Here is an 18,953-nt window from a genome sequence, read left to right as displayed (position 1 = left end):
TTTGGGAAACTGATGATCCTGCTCAATACATTCATGAGGATCAATGGCACCTAAGTGATTCTTTAATCACTTAAGAGATGTTAGCCTGGAGAAGAGCAGGACTGAGAGGAGATCTTCTCAATGTTTACAAGTATCTGAAGGGTGGGTGTCAAGAAGGGGCCAGGCTGTTTTCAGTGCCCTGTGACAGGACAAGGGGCAATGGATACAGACTGGAATAAAGCAGGTTTTAGCTCAACACAAAAAAAAACTTCTTGGCTGTGAGGGTGAAGAAGCCCTGAAGCAGGCTGCCCAGAGAGGTTGTGGAGTCCCCATCTCTGGAGACTTTAAAGGCCCTTCTGGATGTGTTCCTGTGTGATCTGCCCTAGGTCATCCTGCTTTGGTTAAGAGAATAGGACTCAACAACTTTGAGAGGTCCCTTCCAATCTCTACTGTTCTATGATTCTATGATCCACTCACCACACCTCTCTTCCCAAGACAGAGTTCTGTAAACCTGAAGCATCCTGCAAATCTCTGAAGAGCTCTGATAGAGTAACACAGAGCTCTTTCACAGCCTGAATCAGTATCTTGAATGCTATGCCTGAAAAAAAGGAAAGCTAACCTCATCTTAAGGCTAAACACTGCATTTTCTCATCCAAACAATAAGAAAGAAGAGGTACTAATCATAGAATCAACCACTTGGAAGAGACCTCCAAGCTCATCCAGTCCAATCTGCCACCCAGCCCTGTCCTATCAACTAGACCATGGCACTAAGTGCTCCATCCACTCTTTATTTGAACCCTGAGTTGTCTCCTGTCAGAAGTCACTGAGAGCACAGAGATCCAACTGCTTGGCATATCTGCTCAGATTACACCTTCAAAAGAGCAAGAACAAACACAGGAACAACAGGCTTACAGCACCCTTGAGATCTTTATGACCCATTTTTGAGATAAGATAAATTGATTTAAGGCTTGAGAGTTACTCAAGTGCTTTATTAACTTGTTGATTACAGGTCCAGCTTTAAAGTCTCCCCTGCCACATTCAACTAAAGCAGCCCAACGTTCATCTCTGCCTCTAAAGCTTTTGGTTACCACTGAGGTGCCAAAGTAATTGGAATGGAAGAGGTGGTGAGTTACACCTGAATGGCATCTCCTGGGACTTCCGTGTGCTGTCCTAAGCACCAAAAGATTCACTAGGAAGTTGGAAAATCCCTTTTCTGAAGGGAATCTGCACAAATGCACACTGCTCAGAAAAGAAGATGAGGAACAGGAACTGGGCTGCACCCAAAGAGTGGCTGTTAATGAGTCCACATCCAACTGGAGGCCAGTGACAAGTGGAGTTCCTCAGGGATCAGTCCTGGGACCAGTCTTGCTCAGCATCGTTGTGGGTGCCATGGACAGAGGCATTAAGTGCAGCCTCAGCAAGTTTGCTGATGACACCAAGCTGTGTGGTGCAGCAGACAGGCTAGAGGGTAGGGACCAATCCAGAGGGACCTGCACAGGCAGGCATGAGCCAACCTCATGAGGTTCAACAAGACCAAGTGCAGTGTCCTGCATCTGGGTCAGGGCAATGCCAAGCACAAATCCTGGCTGGGCTCCTCACTCCGAGAATGACACTGAGGGGCTGAAGCAGAGCCAGAGAAGGGCAATGAAGCTACTGAAGGGTCTGGAGAGCAGGGCTGGTGAGGAGCAGCTGAGGAACCTGGGGTTGCTGAGCCTGGAGAAAAGGAGGCTGAGGAGAGACCTTCTGGCTCTCTGCAACTCCCTCCAAGGAGGCTGCAGCCAGGTGGAGGTTGGTCTCCTCTACCAATGAGCAAGGGACAGGATAAGAGGAAACAGCCTCAGGTTGCCCCAGGGGAGGTTTAGGATGGACATGAGGAACAATTTGTTCCTCTTAAGGGTTGTCAAGGCCTGGTTCAGGCTGCCCAACAGAATGGTGCAGTCTCCCTCCCTGGAGGGGTTTCCAAGCCATGGAGATGTGGTGCTGAGTGCCATGATTTAGTGATGCCCTGGCAGTGCTGGGTTAATGGCTGGACTCCATGATCTCAAAGGTCTTTTTCTAACCAAAATGATGCTCTGACTCTGCCTCTGACAGAACCCTAGACTTCTCGACCTCAGACTCCCAGTGAACAAAGACCCTTCTGCTGATGGAGAGTGTCTGACAGAGGCTACTGGAATATCTGTCTGATGAGGAGTAGCTGAGAGACCTGAGGCTGTTTAGTCTGCAGAAAAGCAGCCTAAGAGGGCATCCTATCAATGTTTATAAATATCTGGAGGGTGGGTGCCAAGAAGGGGCCAGGCTCTTTTCACTGGTGTCCTGTGATAGGACAAGGAGCAGTGGGCACAAACTGGAACCCAGGAGGTTGCATCTGAAGAGGAGGAGAAATTTCTCTGGTGTGAGGGTGCTGAAGCCCTGTCCCAGGCTGTCCAGAGAGGTTGTGGAGTTTCCTTGCCTGGTGAGATTCCAAACCCCCCTAGGCATTTGATCCTGGGCAAGCTGCTGTGGGTGCCCTTGCTTTAGCAGGGAGGTTGGACTGGATGATCTCCAGAGGTCCCTTCAACCCCCAGCATTCTAAGATTCTCCTCATAGCTTGGACACAGGTCAGCAGCACAGATACTGGAAGGAGGAAGAAAACTCAGCTTAGGATTAACCCCAACACTCACAGGAAGCTTAGTGAAGGCAGGATTGGTGACGTGTTTTCCAAAGGCATCTTCCTGGAATTGCAGCAGCTGCACCACCAGCCCAGCCAGTGTTTTGTTGGTAGGAGCATCTGCTTGGACATACTGGAAGAGAACAAAAAACAAAACACCACACATAGTTACTTGGGGTAGAGGATAACGAATCCCCAAGATTGTTTTACTGATTCCTCAGCTGGAGAGAACAGTTGGAGATGTAAGGGGCACTGTGTGGGGTGGGATGTGTACAGGAGGAGCACCAAGCACAAATACTTGCCAAGCTTTGCTCTTAAAATACAGCAGGTACCTGGTGATCCTCAGCTCATCACAGCCCACAGTGCTGGACAGACAAGCAATTAGCAACTTCAATCTGATTTGTAGTTCCCAATGAAGGAAAAACCTCATTCTGACCCAGACACACACACAAAGCAACTTCATGGCACCTCCTGGAATTAACCACTACATACTCAGACAAAGAGCAGCCACTTGGGACTACAGAGAGTCACAGGCAATAAAACTCACCCAAACAGCTCCACCTGCAATACTCTGGGACAATCCCAAGCATTTCCCAAGGTTCCATTTCTAATGAAGTCCATTATGGAAGAGGGGAAATCACAACATGAAAGATAAAAAGACTCCTGGAGCTTTTTAACTTTCATAAGGCTGAGAGAGTTGGAGCTGCTTAGCCTGGAGAGGAGCAGACTGAGGAGGGATCTCATGAATGCAGATCAATACTCCAAGGATGAATGTCAGGAGCATGGCACCAGGCTTTGTTCAGTGGTGCCCAGTGACAGGACAAGGGGAAACAGGCACAAACTCAAACATGAGAAGTTCCATCTAAATGTGAAGAGGAACTTCATTAAGGGTGACAGAGCCCTGAAGCAGGCTGCCCAGAGAGGTGGCAGAGTCTCCATTCCAAACGTGCCTGGACGTCCTCCTGTGAGATTCTGCAGCAAGTCAGGGTTTTGAAATGGTGAACTGCAAGAGGACAAAAGTGATGTCCTGTTCTAGATGTAGCTTTGGTGCTAGAGGATTTTGCTTATGAACTGAAATACCAAAGCTCCACTGACACAAAGACTCTCTTAAAATCTCCAGGTTAATTATACACACAAAGACATTCTCACATCATAGAATCACAGAATGGTTTGGGTTGGGAGTAACCTCCAAATTTCATCTAGCCCAACCCCCTGCTGCAGTCAGCAGGAGCACATTCAACTAGACCAGGCTGCCCAGAGCTCTGTTGAGCTTCATCTTGAATATCTCCAGGGACAGGCCCCAACCACCTCCCTGGGCAGTCTGTTATGCCTAGCGAGAAGAAGTGCTACAGCCTGGGGACAGAGTGGCTGAGAGCAGGCAGGCAGAAAGGGACCTGGGGGTGGATGGTAGAGAGTAGCTGAAGATGAGGCAGCAGTGTGCCGAGGTGGCCAGGAGAGCCAATGGCATCCTGGCCTGGATCAGGAAGAGTGTGTCCAGCAGGACAAGGGAGGTTCTCCTGCCCCTGGACTCAGCACTGCTCAGGCCACCCCTTGAGTGCTGTGTCCAGTTCTGGGCTCCTCAATTCAAGAGAGATGTTGCAGTACTGGAAGGTGTCCACAGGAGGGCGACAAAGCTGTGAGGGGCCTGGAGCACAGCCCTGTGAGGAGAGGCTGAGGGAGCTGGGGGTGTGCAGCCTGCAGCAGAGGAGGCTCAGGGCAGAGCTCATTGCTGTCTGCAGCTACCTGAAGGGAGGCTGTAGCCAGGTGGGGTTGGGCTCTGCTGCCAGGCAACCACCAACAGAACAAGGGGACACAGTCTCAAGTTGTGGCAGGTGAGGTCTAGGCTGGATGTTGTTAGGAAGTTGTTGCCAGAGAGAGTGATTGGCATTGGAATGGGCTGCCCAGGGAGGTGGTGGAGTCACTGTCCCTGGTGGTGTTGAAGCAAAGCCTGGCTGAGGCACTTAGTACCATGGCCTGGTTGACTGGATAGGGCTGGGTGCCAGATTGGACTGGATGAGCTTGGAGCTCTCTTCCAACCTGGCTGACTCTATGTACCAGAGAATCATAGACCCATTATGGCTGAAGTCTTCTGGCATACCTCAAATCATGGAGGAGTAAGACAATAACCACAAGCACAAAAAAACACAGAATGCTTTGGGTTGGAGGGGACCTTAAAGACAACAAGTTCCAACCCCCCTGCCACGGACAGGGACACCTCTCACTAGAACAGGTTGCTCAAGACCTCATCCAACCTGGCCTTGAATACCTCCATGGAGGAAGGATCCACAACCTCCCTGAGCAACCTGTTCCAGTGTCTCACCACCCTCACTGCAAAGACTTTCTTCCCAATTTCCCATGTAAATCTCCTCTCTTGCAGCTCAAAGCCACTGCCTCTTGTCCTGTCACTATGAGCCCTTGTAAAATGTCCCTCCCCAGCTTTTTGTAGCCCACTTCAGGTTCTGGAAGGCTGCTCCAACACTGCAATAGCTGTGCCAGAAAGCATCTGTCACAGGAGTGAGGGACAGACACCTGGGCTTGACGTGGCTACTAATCCTAGATAACCAGATTACAGCTCTGTGTGGCAGCCCTGCTGCACAAAATCCTTCCCCCAATCCAAAGAACACTTCAGCTTAGACCCCTAAACAACAGGTAGCAGAAAACAAACACCAAAACACTTTGATTTAGGAAGAGGATTTAATCAAAAGCAAGACTCCCAGATGAAATCAGTCACTTGGTAAAGTTAGCACCGTGATGAAAAGTCAGAGGCAGCTACAAATCCTCTACATTCAGCTCCTGGCTGGTGAGGAACAAGCAGGTGGTCTCCAAACAGACATCTCTGGCTGGAACAACAACCATTTCCTAACAGCCTATCCCACCTTGCTGAGACTTGTTAATAGGCAGAGGAGGACATGGAACTGTTACAGGAGGCCACAATGGTGACTGGGGGTGCTGTGAGGACAGGCTGAGTGAGTTAGGTTTGTTTGGCCTGGAGAAGACTTTGGGAAGCCCTTAGAACAGCCTGCCAGGATATGAAGGAGACTACAGAAGAGCTGGGGAGGGACTTCTTATAAGAGCTTGTAGTTAATAGGATGAGGGATGATAGCTTCAAACTAGAAGAAGCTGGATCAAGATGAGACACAAGGAAGAAATTCTCCCCCATGAGGTTGGTGAGGAACTGGAATAGGTTGCTCAGAGAAGCTGTGGAAGCTCCAAGCCTGGAAGTGTTCAAATCCAGGCTGGATGGGGCTTTGAGAAACCTGGTCTAGTAGGAAGCATCCCTGCTCATGGCAGGGAGGGTGGAACCAGATCATCTTTAAGAACCCTTTCAACCCAATCCATTCTGTGATTCTACAACAGAGGACATGCAGAGTGCTGGCACAGACATGCTCCACCAGCATCAGTCCAAGGCTTCTCAACAGCACCAAACACCATCAGTGTGGAAGGAAAATCTCGTCCTGTACTTGATACTAACAGAAGCAGGTCCCAGATAATCAACCACCCAAACTTCCAAGTGCTGACACCTCCTCATACTCACCACGGTTAAGTGTCTACCACAGCCCACACTGCCTTCACCTCTAAGCCACAATCCAGCTCGTCTAGAGAGCTATACTCTGCAACAGCAAGTGGCAAGAACACTTGATGCTTTTAATAAGGTGACTTCAGCTCCTCTGCAAAACAGCAGGTGCCAGATGGAAGTTGTCTCAAAAGTTTGTTGCTGGGGGTATTCAGTTATGAAAATGAAAAAGAATGGTTTGGGTTGGAAGGGACAGAATCACAGCATTGTCAGGGCTGGAAGGCACCTCAAAGATCATGCAGTTCCAACCCCCCTGCCATGGGCAGGGACACCTCACACTGGAGCAGGTTAATCAGAGCCACATCTAGCCTGGCCTTAAAAACCTCCAGGGATGAGGCCTCCCACCACCTCCCTGGGCAACTTCTTCCAGTGTCTCACCTTCCTCGTGGTGAACAACCTCTTCCTAACATCCAATCCAAATCTACTCACTTCTAGTTTTGCTCCATTCCTCCTGGTCCCATCACCACCCAACATTCTAAAAATCCCCTCACCATCTTTCTTGTAGCCCCTATCAGATACTAAAAAGGCCTTAAAAATCATCCAGTTCCAAGTCCCCTGCCAGGGGCAGGGACATCTTCCACTCAAGCTCAAGCCCTCATCCAACCTGGCCTCAAACACCTCCAGGGAGGGAGCATCACTGGGCAGCATTTTCCAGTCTCTCACCACCCTCACTGTAAAGAATCTCCTCCTTATCTCCAGTCTCAAACTCCCCTCCCCAAAAGTCCAGCACAAGCAGAGAAAGAAAAATCAAGCTAAAAATAGGTTTTTAATGTTCTAATTTCCTTATCACTCTCACTAGCTCAAGCTGCTCCCTCAAGCCATGACCTCCAACCCACGGCATCAATGCAACTGCGAGTGGCTGCGCTGGAAGGAGCGATGTGGCAGGACCGGTAAAACACCCCCTGAACGCCGCCTGGGTTTTCACCCAGGCCAGCTCAGACACACAAACAATCCCAGACCAGTTCAGGTATCCATTTCACAGCTCTGCCACACAAAGAAACCAGCAGCAACACTCAGGGAGCAGCTGAAAATAATGCAGCCAGGGATTCCCGATACCTGATCTAGCCAAGCACCGAGGGATGGGCTGTACACCTCAGGAGAATACAGAGGAGGACCATGGAATCCCAGACTGGTTTAGGTTGGAAGGGACCTTTAAAGCTTATCCAGACCAAACCCCTGCAGTCAGCAGGGACATCTGCAACTACAGCAGGCTGCTCAGAGCCCCAAACAACCTGACCTGGAATGGTGCCAGGGATGGGCATCTCCCACCTCTCTGGGCAACACGGGTCAGAGTCTCACCACCATCCCTTTCTTATTTCCAGTTTGAATCTCCCTCTTTCAGTTCAAAACATCAGCCCATGTCCTGTCACAGCAGGCCCTGCTCAAAAGTCTGGCCCCAGCTTTCTGTCTCTCTGCAGCACTGAAAGGCCACCAGAAGGTCTCCCTGGAGCCTTTTCCAGGCTCAACAAACTCAGCTCTCTCAGCACTGCTGTGGCCCACTCTGGCCCTGCTCCAACAGGTCCCTGCTGTGCTGAGGACTCCAGAGCTGGCCCCAGCACTTCAGGTGAGGTCTCAGCAGAGCAGCCAGAGGGGCAGAATCCCCTCCCCGCCCCTGCTGCTGGGGATCAGCGCAGGGCACGGCTGGGGCTGGACTGGCAGTGCTCGGTGCTGGCTCATCTCCAGCTTCTCACCCCCCAGCACCTCCAAGTCCTTCTCTAAAAGGCTTCTCTGTGCCCATTCCCCACGCAGACTGGATCTGTGCTTGGGACTGCCACAATCCATGTGCAGAACCCTGACCTTGTTGATCCTTTGGAGGTTTCTCAGGGAGAGGCTGAGGCACCTTGAGGCTGCCCAGCACCTCCCCTAGACACCGCTTTGCCCCGCTAATGCTCTTCCAGGATTGCTACAAAGCTGTCTAGACTGTCTGGGAAGTTCACCTCAGGTCGTTTATCGAGGCTTAAGTATTGAAAGCAAGCTTTAAAAGGCAGCACGGAGGCACCAGAGCCGAAACTGACGAAACGGGGCCGGGCAGAGCGGGTGAAAAGAGGAAGGGGACAGGGGCAGCGACACCAGCACAAAGTGAGCTTGCCCCGATCCCGAGCGGCACACAGCGAGCTGAGAGAGGCCCGGGGGGTGGAACCGAGCAGCACAAACGGTTTCAGTCCCGCTTTTCAAACTCGCCGACACCTCCCGGGTGAGGTTCCAGCGAACCCCACACAAAAAATCCTGGCAGGCTGCGCCGGGACTTGCCCGCACAGGAAAGTTCCCGCCGCTGCTCGCCTGCCTGCAGACACGGATCCCTCCACAGGCCCTCCCGGTTCACCCCCCACCACCACCGGCACGGCGCCGGGACGGGGCCGCGGGGGGAGGGCCCGAGCGCGGCAGCGAGGCCGCGGCTGACAAAGGCCGGCGGTGCTCCGAGCCTCCGGCAGCACCCCGACTCTCCGCTCCCTGCGGGAAGCCACCGTGAAAGGCTCTTTAAACCGCTGCAAGCCCCGCGTCCCACCACCACCTCCGGTCCCACCGCGCCCCGCCGTGCCGTGCCGCACCTTCTTGTAGTGCTTCCCCAGCCAGACGCGGACCGAGTCGAGCTGGGACACCGTCTCTGGGCTCTCCCAAAACTTCCCCGTCGGGCCGCCGTCCTTCCGCCTCGCTACCGACAACGCAGCCAAAGCGGGGCCGCCGCTCACGGCCACGGCCGCCGCCGCAGCCCCGGCTCCGGCCCCGCCGCCCGCCGCCACTGCCGCTGCCATTGTTACCCTCGCCGAGCGCCGCCACCGCGGCCCTGCGCCTCCCCCCCGCCTCACGCCGCGCATGCGTCAGGCGCCGGACGCTCCGCCCCTCCGGGCATGCTCGAAAACGCCTTCTCCCTGCCGCGGGAGTCTCCGCTCCCCCTCGCTCCCCGGTACAACCCCAACCCCTTCGCCTCCCCGCCCCGGCGGAGCGGGGTCTGCGCTCCCCTCCGCGCCTCAGCGCCTGCGCCCCGCCGCCCCTCCCCCACGCGGCCTCGCCGCCATCTCGTGGCGCATGCGCGGCGGCGGTGCCGGGGAGAGCCGCCAGGGGGCGCCTGACCTCCGCGCATGCGCCCGGGGCCCTCCGCCGCCCTGCGCCTTGCCCGCGCGCTCCCGCCGGGACGGGTCCCGCCCACCGCCGGAGCCTGCGCACTGCCCGGCGCTGCCTCACGCCTCAGGCGGCGGGCGGCTGCGCACCGGGCGGGGAAACGCGGCACCGCTGGCCTTGGAGAGCTCCCGGTGTGCCGTGGGCTCCGAAATGCGCCGTCAGTGGTCGCGGCAGAGCTTTCCGGTGTGCCGTGGGCTCCGAAATGCGCCGTCAGTGGCCGTGCCAGAGCTCCCGGTGTGCCGTGGGCTCCGAAACACACCGTCAGTGGTCGCGGCAGAGCTTTCCGGTGTGCCGTGGGCTCCGAAACGCACCGTCAGTGGTCGCGACAGAGCTTTCCTGCGTGCCGTGGGCTCCGAAACACACCGTCAGTGGTTGCGGCAGAGCTTTCCGGTGTGCCGTGGGCTCCGAAACACGCCGTCAGTGGTCGTGGAGCTGCTGATGTGCCCTGGGCTCCGAAGCACGGGGTGGCCTTGGTACTTCACTAGCTGAGGCGTGCTCCAGCCCCGCATCACCGGCACACGGCACTTGCCGCCAGCTCGTGTGCTCCAGCACCCAAACCACTGCTGCAGCTCCTGATGTGCTCTGCTTTCCCGTCGAAGAGGCCATCTGCGAGCCCCGAGCCCGTGGCTCAGCAGGCTCTGCCACCCTTCCTCTCCTGAGGAGGTCACTGAGCCCAGCAGATTGAGTTGGACCCCGAGTCCTGGGCACTGGTTTCACCAGTAGAGGTGCGATGAGAACTTGGGGGTCAGGATCCAGCTGAGTTGGGAGAGTGCTCTCCCAGGGCCTTGCCTGTGACATCATCGAGGATGGGGGAGTCACAAAGAGGTGTCCCCAAGGTGCCTGTCCCTGGCAGTCTGGCTCAGGACAGTGGTGAGTGCAGCAAGCAGGGCAAGGCTGGGCTAGGGCCTGGGTAGAAGTTTCAGCCCTCGGGGGGGGGGGTTTCAAAAGCTGGGTCAAAGGTGCAGCCACTGCCGGAAAACCCTTGAGCAGGTGCCACCTTTAGACCTGGGCACAGAGGTGTCTGGGGTGGGGCTGCTGGGATGTGCCCCCATTCCCAGTGCCACCACCTACCTTCCCCTTGCTGCCCTCAAGCAACTCCTACCTTTTCCTGAGCCTCTGCAGCTCCAGCTGCCATCTCACTCCCACCCAGCCCTGCCCAGCCCCTTCTCTCGCTCCTTCTCCAGGCCATGGCTCAGGGCATCACCCACATCTTGATTGTGCTGAGCGTCCTCCAGCTGATGCTGAATGGGGTCAACCAAAATGATGAGGCCATGCAAGAGCTCCTACAGCAACATGAGGAGCAGCAAAGACAGGAGGTGGCCTGGTTCTTGAAGAAGTTGGAAGAAGGGAGCTTCCACCCCAGCACACACTGGTGCCTCTTGGTCTCCTTTGAAGCCCTGCTCATATTTGTGGAGGGGATGCTCCTGTGGTGCAAACAAGATGCAGAAGACAAGCCCCTGTGACATCATGTAAAGCCCAGTTGGGATAAGGTGGACATCTTCACTGCCTTTGCCAAGCCCTTCTGCCACCAGAGCTGGGCACATGAAAGCTGTGGAGGTGTAGTGCTGAGGGATGTGGTTTAGTGGTGGATTTGGCTGTGTTAGGCTCCACAATCTTAAAGCTCTTTCCTAATGCAGTTCCATGATTCTCAGGTTCTAGGCACTGCTGGAGAGCTGCCAGAGAGATGCTTTTGCACCTTTGTGGAGCACCTACAAAAGACCCTCCTGCCCTTCCTCCTCCACCCCATGACGGCCCAACAGCAGCTTCCACCCCTGCAGAGCTGGGACACTCCTGCCAGGTGGCACAGGAGGGCCTCACCCAACGTAGTCAATAAATTACCTTTTTCTGGGCAACACCTTGGTAGGGAATGTTCCTCCTTAGCTCCATCTCCCCTCTGGAGCAGAGAGATGACGCTCTGGCTCCAACGTCCTTTGAAGTGGTCATGCTTCTGCTCAGGCACATGGCAGCTCCCAACCTTCTTTCTCTTCTAGTATTCTCCACCTCCCCTCCTGCCTCCTTTTTCATGACTTGAGCCACCTCAGAACCAGCCTCTCAGATTCCAGATGAAATCAGCTGGCCCATCTCTAGCTCTCACCATCTGTCGGCCCAGCACCTGGCTAAGATCAAGCCACCACCAGTGGTTCCTCATTAGGTAAAGAGCCCTGAAGGCACAAACCAAAGCAGCCCTGGTGGTCACCAGCACAGCACCAGCAGGTGAGAATTTCTGGACTGCAGAGATGTGCTGGAATCCCATAAGATGTCTCTTTGTCCCCAAAATGAGGATTCCCCCTTCTCTAACTATGCTTCACATAGTCCCAGGTCACTCCAGGGATCATCATTATCCTTCGGACTAAATGATCTCCAGAGGTCCTGTCCATTCTACGAGACCATGATTATCACCTTCTCATCTCTGTTTCCACTTCCACAGACCAGCCCCTCTGCATTGTGAATTTGAAGTTATGCACAAGTTCCACTGACTCATCTTGGCCTCATCTCCTGGGTGCCAGCCATGGACATGATGGTATCACTGCACAATTCCCACTGGAAGGAGGAACTAAAGGAAACCTCAATCTAGGATGCTTTGGGGAGTTAAGGCTGGGAAGGCCTTTAGAGAGGCAGAGGACTTTCAAACAGATTTGAGACCACTCTGAATTCAAGGATAACAGAGAGCCCACTGCAGCAAACTGTGGACCAAACCACCCACTTGAGCTGGTTTCAACATTCAGGACTGGCTCCAATACTTCCAGCATCTTTTGGGTTTCCACAAGTCAAAAGTGTCTTTTTTTCACACAAGTAATGAACACACTCTGATTTAAAGCACTCACAAGACATTTTATTTCATGAGGTGATACATCAGCCCAAAGCCTCTGCAGGCTACAGCCCCTGGGATAAGATTCAACAAAGCTAAGAGCCAGGTCCTCCCCTTGGGTCACACCAACCCAATCAAGCTGAGTACAGGGGGGGCTGAACTGTCCAGCAAAAGGACCTGGGGGAACTGGTGACAGTGGCTCAATGAACCAGGGTGTGCCCAGATGGCCAAGGAGGCCACCAAGATCCTGGCTTGGATCAGTAATGGTGTGGCCACAAGGACCATGGCAGGGATTGTGCTCCAATGCCCAGCCTGGTGGGGCCACACCTCAAATCCTGAGGTCAGTTTTAGGCCTCTCACTCCAAGGACATTGAGGGACTGGAGAAGGTCCAGAGAAGGGCAACAAAGCTGCTGAAAGGCCTGGAGAACAGGGCTGGTAAAGAACAGCTAAGGGACTTGAGACTGCTGAGGCGAGACCTTGTGCTCTCTGCAACGCCCCAAAACGAGGCTGGAGCCAGGTGGGGGCAGGTCAGAAAAGGCCTCAAGTTGCCCCAGGGAAGGTTCAGGTTGGACATGAGGAACAATTTCTGCCCCTTAAGGCTGGTCAAGGCCAGTCTCAGGCTGCCCAAAGCAGTGGTGGAGTCCCCATCCCTGGACAGGTTTCAAAGTTATGGAGATGTGGTGCTGAGGGCCATGGCTTAGTGTTGACCTGGCAGTACTGAGTTAGCGGTTGGACTTTATATCAACCACTTCTTCCAACTCCTATGACTTTATAACAAGATGGAACAGCATTTGGTAGAGCTAATTAGACCAAATCAGATTAACTGTGATCATTCCTATCAAACTCACCTTCCTGATGGCCTCTCCAGACCTTCTGAGGTGGAACCTGCAAGCAGAAAACAAAGTGGTGTCAGCAGCACCCATTTTTTTCTACAGGGCCCTGCCTAAGGTTTTGGACTCCTCCATCTCCAGGCTCAGGATGTCCAGGATTCCTATAACCACTCCCTGGGGTGAGCGGGGAGAGGCCTCAAACCATCCCAATGCTGCTCTGGCAAGCACTATAGGAATGATGGGGCCACCTCAGACCCCCCCATGCTGGAATGCTTGCATTGTTACCCCCACCAAGGGGGTAAGGGGTGACAAAGGACTTGGACTCCACATCACCACCTGGATCTGTCCTGTAGTGTCACTCTTGGACACATCTGCACGATGCTGCTCTCGGGTGGCATTTGGGTACTGTGAGGTGCTTGTGCAGCCACTAACAAGGCTTAGCAGAGTTAATTACACCAGATTGCCAATTATGGTACCGAACTCACCTTCCTGATAGCTTCCTACATACATCTGGATCCTTCAAGGAGGAACCTGTAAGTAAAATGGAAATAACCGAATCAGTGGCACCAAACTGGCACCACCACGCTCCCCTGGAGGCTGAGGGGATGCCCTAATCTCCCACTCAGGCTCAGTGTCCGAGATTTCTATAACCCCTTCCCGGTTTGAGCGGGGAGAGGCCTCAAACCATCCCGGGGTTGCTCTAGCAAGCATAGCAGGAATGGAGGGGGGCCACTCCAGACCCCCTCACGCTGGCAGGCTTGCAGAAGAAGGCTGAGGGAACTGGGCATGGCCGAGTCCCCGAGAAACCTCAGCCCCCGTAGCCCGGAGACTGCTGCTGTCCCCAGGGTCAAACAGTCCCCTACCCCCAGCTCGCTGACGATCCTCGGGATCTTGCAGCTGACCCAGCTCGGTGAACCTCACTACTTTCCCCGACTCTCAACCCTCCCGGCTCAGCACTTAATCTTCCCGGGGATCCTGAGGGCTCCCACCCGATGAGTCTCACTCCCCTGGAGACCCTTAGTTCTTCTGGGGACCCTCAGTCCTTTTAGCTCGGTGCTCCTTGCTCGCTCCACGGATCCTTACCCGCCCCAGCGCAGCTTCTGCCCCAGCACTCCTACCTCTCTCGGCCCAGTTTCCCCCATTCTAGTCCGGTGAAGGCCCCAGCAGCCACACGCGGCCCACATGGCGACTATCCCACCCAGCGTGCATGGCGCCCCAAGCAACAGCGGCGTACCCTTATAGGAGTGAAACACCTTACCTCCCGCTGCCCCGGGCAGCCCTCACTCCTCTCCCGATTCCCGAGAGCGATCCTGGCAGAGGATGGCAGTGGATGGCGAGAGACAAGAAGAGCGGACGCCAGCTCACGCCGCTACCACCAGCGCGCCTTAACCGGGGCCGGCGGCGTCTGACGTCAGCACGGCACACAGGCTGCAGCACAGCGCCGCCTATCGGCGGGCAGGAGGGCCCAGCGGCAGTGCGCATGCGCAGGGAGGCGAACGCGCTCGGCCACGCTAAGGGGCGGGATCAGCCCCGGCGTGCTGCGCGGGGAGTGGGTGTGGTTTAATCGATGGGCGTGGCCCCGGCGCCCTCCAGGCCAATCGGGGCGGGGCTAGCCCGGGTGGGCGGAGCGCTCCTGCGGCGCCTGCGCGGGGCCTCGGGGTGACGTCACTGCGGCGGGCGGCGCGCGCGGCGCGGTGCGTGCCGGGAAGCCGCCGCCCAAGATGGCGGCAGGATTGAAAAGTTGTTGGTGGCGCTGAGCAGGCTCTGGGCCGGTCGGGAACGGGGTTAGCGCCCCCGGGCGGGTCATGCTTGCTTCTGCCGGGCACTGAGGCCCCGTCGTTGGGCCTCGCCGCTCACCGGAGGCCGAGCGAGCACGGCCGCTGCGGGGATGCCCCGGGGGGGGCCGGGGCCGCCGCCGCTGGAGACATGGAGGAGGAGGGCAAGAAAGGCAAAAAGGTAAGAGCTGAACTTTGCCAGACTCTTTCCAGAGCTCCTTGCTGCTCTAGGGCGGTCCTGCTGTGCCCTCAAGAGAGGGGCCCTTTCTCAGCCCCAGGCGTGGGAGGGTTCCCCCGTCCCGGGGGCTGTGGCTGCTGGGCTCTTTGTGGCCTGGGGACCATGATCCTGGAGCCCCCCCAGGGAGGGCTGGATCCCCCTGGGACTTTTCGGACCTTATCCCCTCTTTGGGATGGCTTCAGGCTTGACTGAGCCCAACGTCTCCCTGTCAGTGTGGTTGCTCTGTGGTCTGGGACCTGCCTTCTCCCTCTGAAAAGCCTTTTCTCTGGAGGAGCGTAGAGCTTGTGGGGAGCGGTGCAGTGGCCTTTATGCTTCGGCCGTGGTCTGGATCTGTTCATGCTGCTCTGCCAGTGTCCTCACGCTCCTCGGGGGCTGATTTTTTCTTCTTGCCTCTCTGCTCAAGCTCTGAGATAAGCAGCTGAACGCGTTCTGTACCCGCAGTGGGTTGTCTTCTCTGCTGGCTGTGATGTCAAACTGGCAATGTTCTGTACACCCGCGTCAAATCGCTATATTTGTGTGTGTTTTGATTCAGCTGCCATCAGGACTCTGTGCCTCAGAGGCCAGCCAGCTCCATCTGCGTTGCCTGTGAACAAGCTGCTCCAATTTTCTCTCATTTAAACCTATTTTTATGCCGTATGGGGGAGGTGAAGCTTGAGCTGGAGGCTGAGACGCTCAGCAGCGCTCCCTGAGCAGCAAGGATTGGCTCTTCTTTCACGAAAGAAAGCCTCCCCTCACTCTGGGGACGTAATTGAGGTGAAAAGAGCTGCTTTTGGTTGGTTTGGGGATGCCTGCAGTAATGGCCAGCTCAGAAGGTGGCAGCAGAGTCTCCTCCTGAAACTCTGGTTTTAAACCCGTGGAATTGTGAATGATTTTGTTCTGGAGTTACCAGACAGACTTCTCACAGCTGGAAAGTAAAGCCACCAGTGTGCCTTGTCATGTCTTGTGACTTGTGTGTGTGGTGTGACAGGATCCAGGGAAGAGAAACTATTTACCTGCATGAGTTATTTTCCTGCTTTATGGAAGAAACAGCTCCAGAAGCTCCCTTCTGGGGCTTTAGATTGTTGTAGACTCGCTTTAGATGTAAACAGGTGCTTGATTTTTGCAGTGGGCAGCAAAAAAACAGGTGGTAAAATGGTGCTCAACTGAAATACATAGCCAAGGTGTGATGTGTTGGGGAGAATGTGGGTGGGATTGCCTAGGGAAATGGAGGTTCCCTGTGTACTTCTGTGGCTGGAGAGAGCTGTCTTACATCCCAGCAGGATCTGGGACCTTGGTGCTGCTGTCCAGGTTAGAGACCTGGAGCACAGCCCTATGAGGAGAGGCTGAGGGAGCTGGGGATGTGCAGCCTGCAGAAGAGGAGGCTCAGGGCAGAGCTCATTGCTGTCTGCAACTACCTGCAGGGAGGCTGTAGCCAGATGGGGTTGGGCTCTTCTGCCAGGCAAGCAGCGCCAGAAGAAGGGGACACAGTCTCAAGTTGTGCCAGGGGAGGTCTAGGCTGGATGTTAGGAGGAAGTTGTCAGAGAGTGATTGGCATTGGAATGGGCTGCCCAGGGAGGTGGTGGAGTTGCTGTGCCTCGAGGTGTTGTAGCAAAGTCTGGCTGAGGCACTTAGTGCCATGGTCTGGTTGATTGGGCAGGGCTGGGCGCTAGGTTGGACTGGCTGAGCTTGGAGGTCTCTTGCAACCTGCTTGATTCTATGATTGTGGAAAGAGGCAGGCAGATCCCACAGCTGTGGGACCTTGGGCTGGCTAAGGTGAGCAGGACCTCTGCAGATGGCCTCATCCAGCATTCTGCTGGGAGCAGGCCTTGTTCTGTTGAGTTTTGAGTATCTCCAAGGACAAAAAACTCTACAGTGTACCTGGACAATCTGCTCTGTGTTCATCCCTGTGCTAAAGAAAGTTGTTGGAGGTCTCTTCCTGAGCTCAAATGGGGTTTGTTCCAGTTTGTGCCTGTTCCCTCCTTTCCTCTTACTGGGAAGAGTTTGGATTCTTCTTTCTGTCCTCACTGATGTGATTTCCTCTCAACCTCCTCTTTTCCAGGCTGGATGATTCCACATCTTCTCGTGCAATAAATTCTCTGATCCCCAAATTGTCCTTCCCTGTGCCTGCTCCCACATCTTGTAGTCTCTGTGTGGTGTCCCCAGTCCTTGCCCCTCCAGTCCCCTGTCGTGTTGTAGGTGATCCTGTGGGAGAAGGAGCTTGCTGAGACTCACAATAGCAGGACTGTAGCTGTGGAACTTGGTGTCACACAGGGCTGATTTCTCTTGGGCCATGCTGTTGACTTAAGGAGCTGTCTTGGTGTGAGTTTTCCATCGTGGTGGTGTTAATTTACCTTTGGAGCTAGTGTTTGTGGCTCCTTGGAGCTGGGATGGTTACCAGGCCTGGTGACTTTGGCCATGGAGATGGGTGTATTCTCAACTGCAGGGGAAGAACTCTTCAACCTGGCCTTGAACACTTCCAGGGAGGTTGTGGAGCACAGAATCGCCCAATGTGATCAAAGATCACACCGTGTGCTTCTGTGCTCCACAACCTCCCTGGGCAACCTGTGCCAGTGTCTCACCACCCTCACTGCAAACAACCCTCCCCTAACATCTAATTTCAAGCTCCTCTCTGCCAGTTTAAACCCATTCCTCCTCATCCTGTCATTACAAGACCTTGTCAACAGTCCCTCCTCAGCCTTCCTGTAGCCCACTTCAGATACTGGAAGGCCACTCTAAGGTCTCCTCCAAGCTTTCTCTTCTCCAGGGTACAGAGCCCAAACTCTCTCAGCCTGTCCTCAGAGCAGAGCTGCTGCAGCCCTCTGAGCATCTTTGTGGCCTCCTCTGCACTGGCTCCAACACTTCCATGTCCTTCTTGTGCTGGGAGCTCCAGGACTGCAAGTGGGGTGTGAGGAGAGCAGAGCCAAGGGGCAGAATCCCCTCCCTTGCCCTGCTGCCCACACTGCTCTTGCTGCAGCCCAGTACAGGGTTGTGTCTGTGCTGCACTCACACTGCAGGCTCCTGTTGAGCTTTTCCTCACCCCAGACTCCCAGGTCCTGTTCCTCAGGGCTGTTCTCAGCCATTCCCCACCCAGCCTGTATCCATGCTTGGGGTTGTGCTGACTCAGGTGCAGGACCTTACACCTGGCCTTGTTGAATTCATGAGGCTAGCCTGGGCACACCTCTCCAACCTGTCCAGGTCCCTCTGGAAAGCAGATTCCTGGCCCTCAGTCAGCACCATTATGGGCTGAAGCTGAGAAACTGCATTTTAGTGGCAGCTTTAGTCACCATCAGGGAATAAAATCCCAGCCTTACTCTGGGGCTAACTGCAGCTTTAGCCAAAGCCTGTCAGTCAGGCTGTGGGAACCTGCCTGCAGCTGGTAATAAGTCTGGTCTCATGTCTGAGCCCCTCAGGTCAGCGTGGATGTTCTTGGAGCATTCCTTCCTGGAAAGAAAAGGGCTGGAAGGAGGCTAGAGGTGATTATTTTCCTGTAGAGAGGATTTTTCCTTCTGGTCTCTGTCCTGGAGGTTCTTGGAACACCTCAGATCTTGTCAGATCAAGTGCGAAGTGCCTGCATGGTTTTCCTAGAGCAATTCCCTGTGGGTAGCATCAGGTGTTGGAATAATTCCTGACTTTTCCAGCTTAGATACGCTCCAGGTCTCTGACAGCAGCTTGCTTTGCCTCTTCCAGCAGCAGATCTTGATCTGTGGAGCTGAATTCCTTGTGGCTTTCAATGCTGCTTGCTATTGAGGATAGTGACCACTACAGCCATTCCTTCTTGTGCAGATCATCTGCACAACTGAGCCAAAACTCAGCTTGAAGCTCCACGATTGCTTTGCTCTATGCTGGAGGAATCAGGCAGCAGGATTGTGCCCATGCTGGTCTTTCTGGGAGGGGGTGTAAAGCTAGGGAGTTTCTGGGGCAAAGCAAGGCTGAAACAAAGCTGGTTCTCCTTGAAGCTGGCTGCAAGATGAGCCCCCAGCCTTAATGTAAAAGCTGTTGTG

General features: G+C 54.7%; 2 protein-coding genes, 1 long non-coding RNA gene and 2 other non-coding genes across 6 annotated transcripts in view; 1 reads left to right on the top strand and 4 right to left on the bottom strand.

The window, feature by feature from the left end:
- Window positions 1-9,052, bottom strand: part of SMARCC1 (SWI/SNF related, matrix associated, actin dependent regulator of chromatin subfamily c member 1) — a 78,427-nt gene extending 69,375 nt beyond the window's left edge. For both annotated transcript variants that reach the window (XM_064162442.1, XM_064162443.1), the window contains exons 1-2: window positions 8,750-9,052; window positions 2,640-2,759 (exon numbers count right to left, since the gene is read on the bottom strand). In XM_064162442.1, the coding sequence (XP_064018512.1) occupies window positions 2,640-2,759; window positions 8,750-9,016 (387 nt within the window). In that variant the 5' untranslated portion in view covers window positions 9,017-9,052. The remainder of the gene's footprint in view (window positions 1-2,639; window positions 2,760-8,749) is intronic.
- Window positions 9,053-12,131: 3,079 nt separating this feature from the next.
- LOC135185600 (uncharacterized) lies at window positions 12,132-14,349 on the bottom strand. Its single transcript, XR_010306536.1, has 3 exons — window positions 14,219-14,349; window positions 13,446-13,491; window positions 12,132-13,015 (listed from the first exon to the last, which is right to left on the bottom strand). It is a non-coding gene; the product is annotated as an uncharacterized LOC135185600 (long non-coding RNA).
- On the bottom strand, window positions 13,107-13,239 carry LOC135185852 (small nucleolar RNA SNORA9). Its single transcript, XR_010306659.1, has one exon. It is a non-coding gene; the product is annotated as a small nucleolar RNA SNORA9 (small nucleolar RNA).
- On the bottom strand, window positions 13,590-13,724 carry LOC135185851 (small nucleolar RNA SNORA9). Its single transcript, XR_010306658.1, has one exon. It is a non-coding gene; the product is annotated as a small nucleolar RNA SNORA9 (small nucleolar RNA).
- A 297-nt stretch (window positions 14,350-14,646) lies between the features above and the next one.
- Window positions 14,647-18,953, top strand: part of CCM2 (CCM2 scaffold protein) — a 28,753-nt gene continuing 24,446 nt past the window's right edge. The window contains exon 1 of the mRNA XM_064162438.1: window positions 14,647-14,916. Within this exon, the coding sequence (XP_064018508.1) occupies window positions 14,887-14,916 (30 nt within the window). The 5' untranslated portion in view covers window positions 14,647-14,886. The remainder of the gene's footprint in view (window positions 14,917-18,953) is intronic.

This window comes from Pogoniulus pusillus, chromosome 23, assembly GCF_015220805.1.
Source record: "Pogoniulus pusillus isolate bPogPus1 chromosome 23, bPogPus1.pri, whole genome shotgun sequence".
In the NCBI taxonomy this organism is placed as follows: Eukaryota; Metazoa; Chordata; class Aves; order Piciformes; family Lybiidae; genus Pogoniulus; species Pogoniulus pusillus.
Note: the sequence above shows the minus strand (reverse complement) of the source record. Positions and strands in the feature narration are given on the sequence as shown.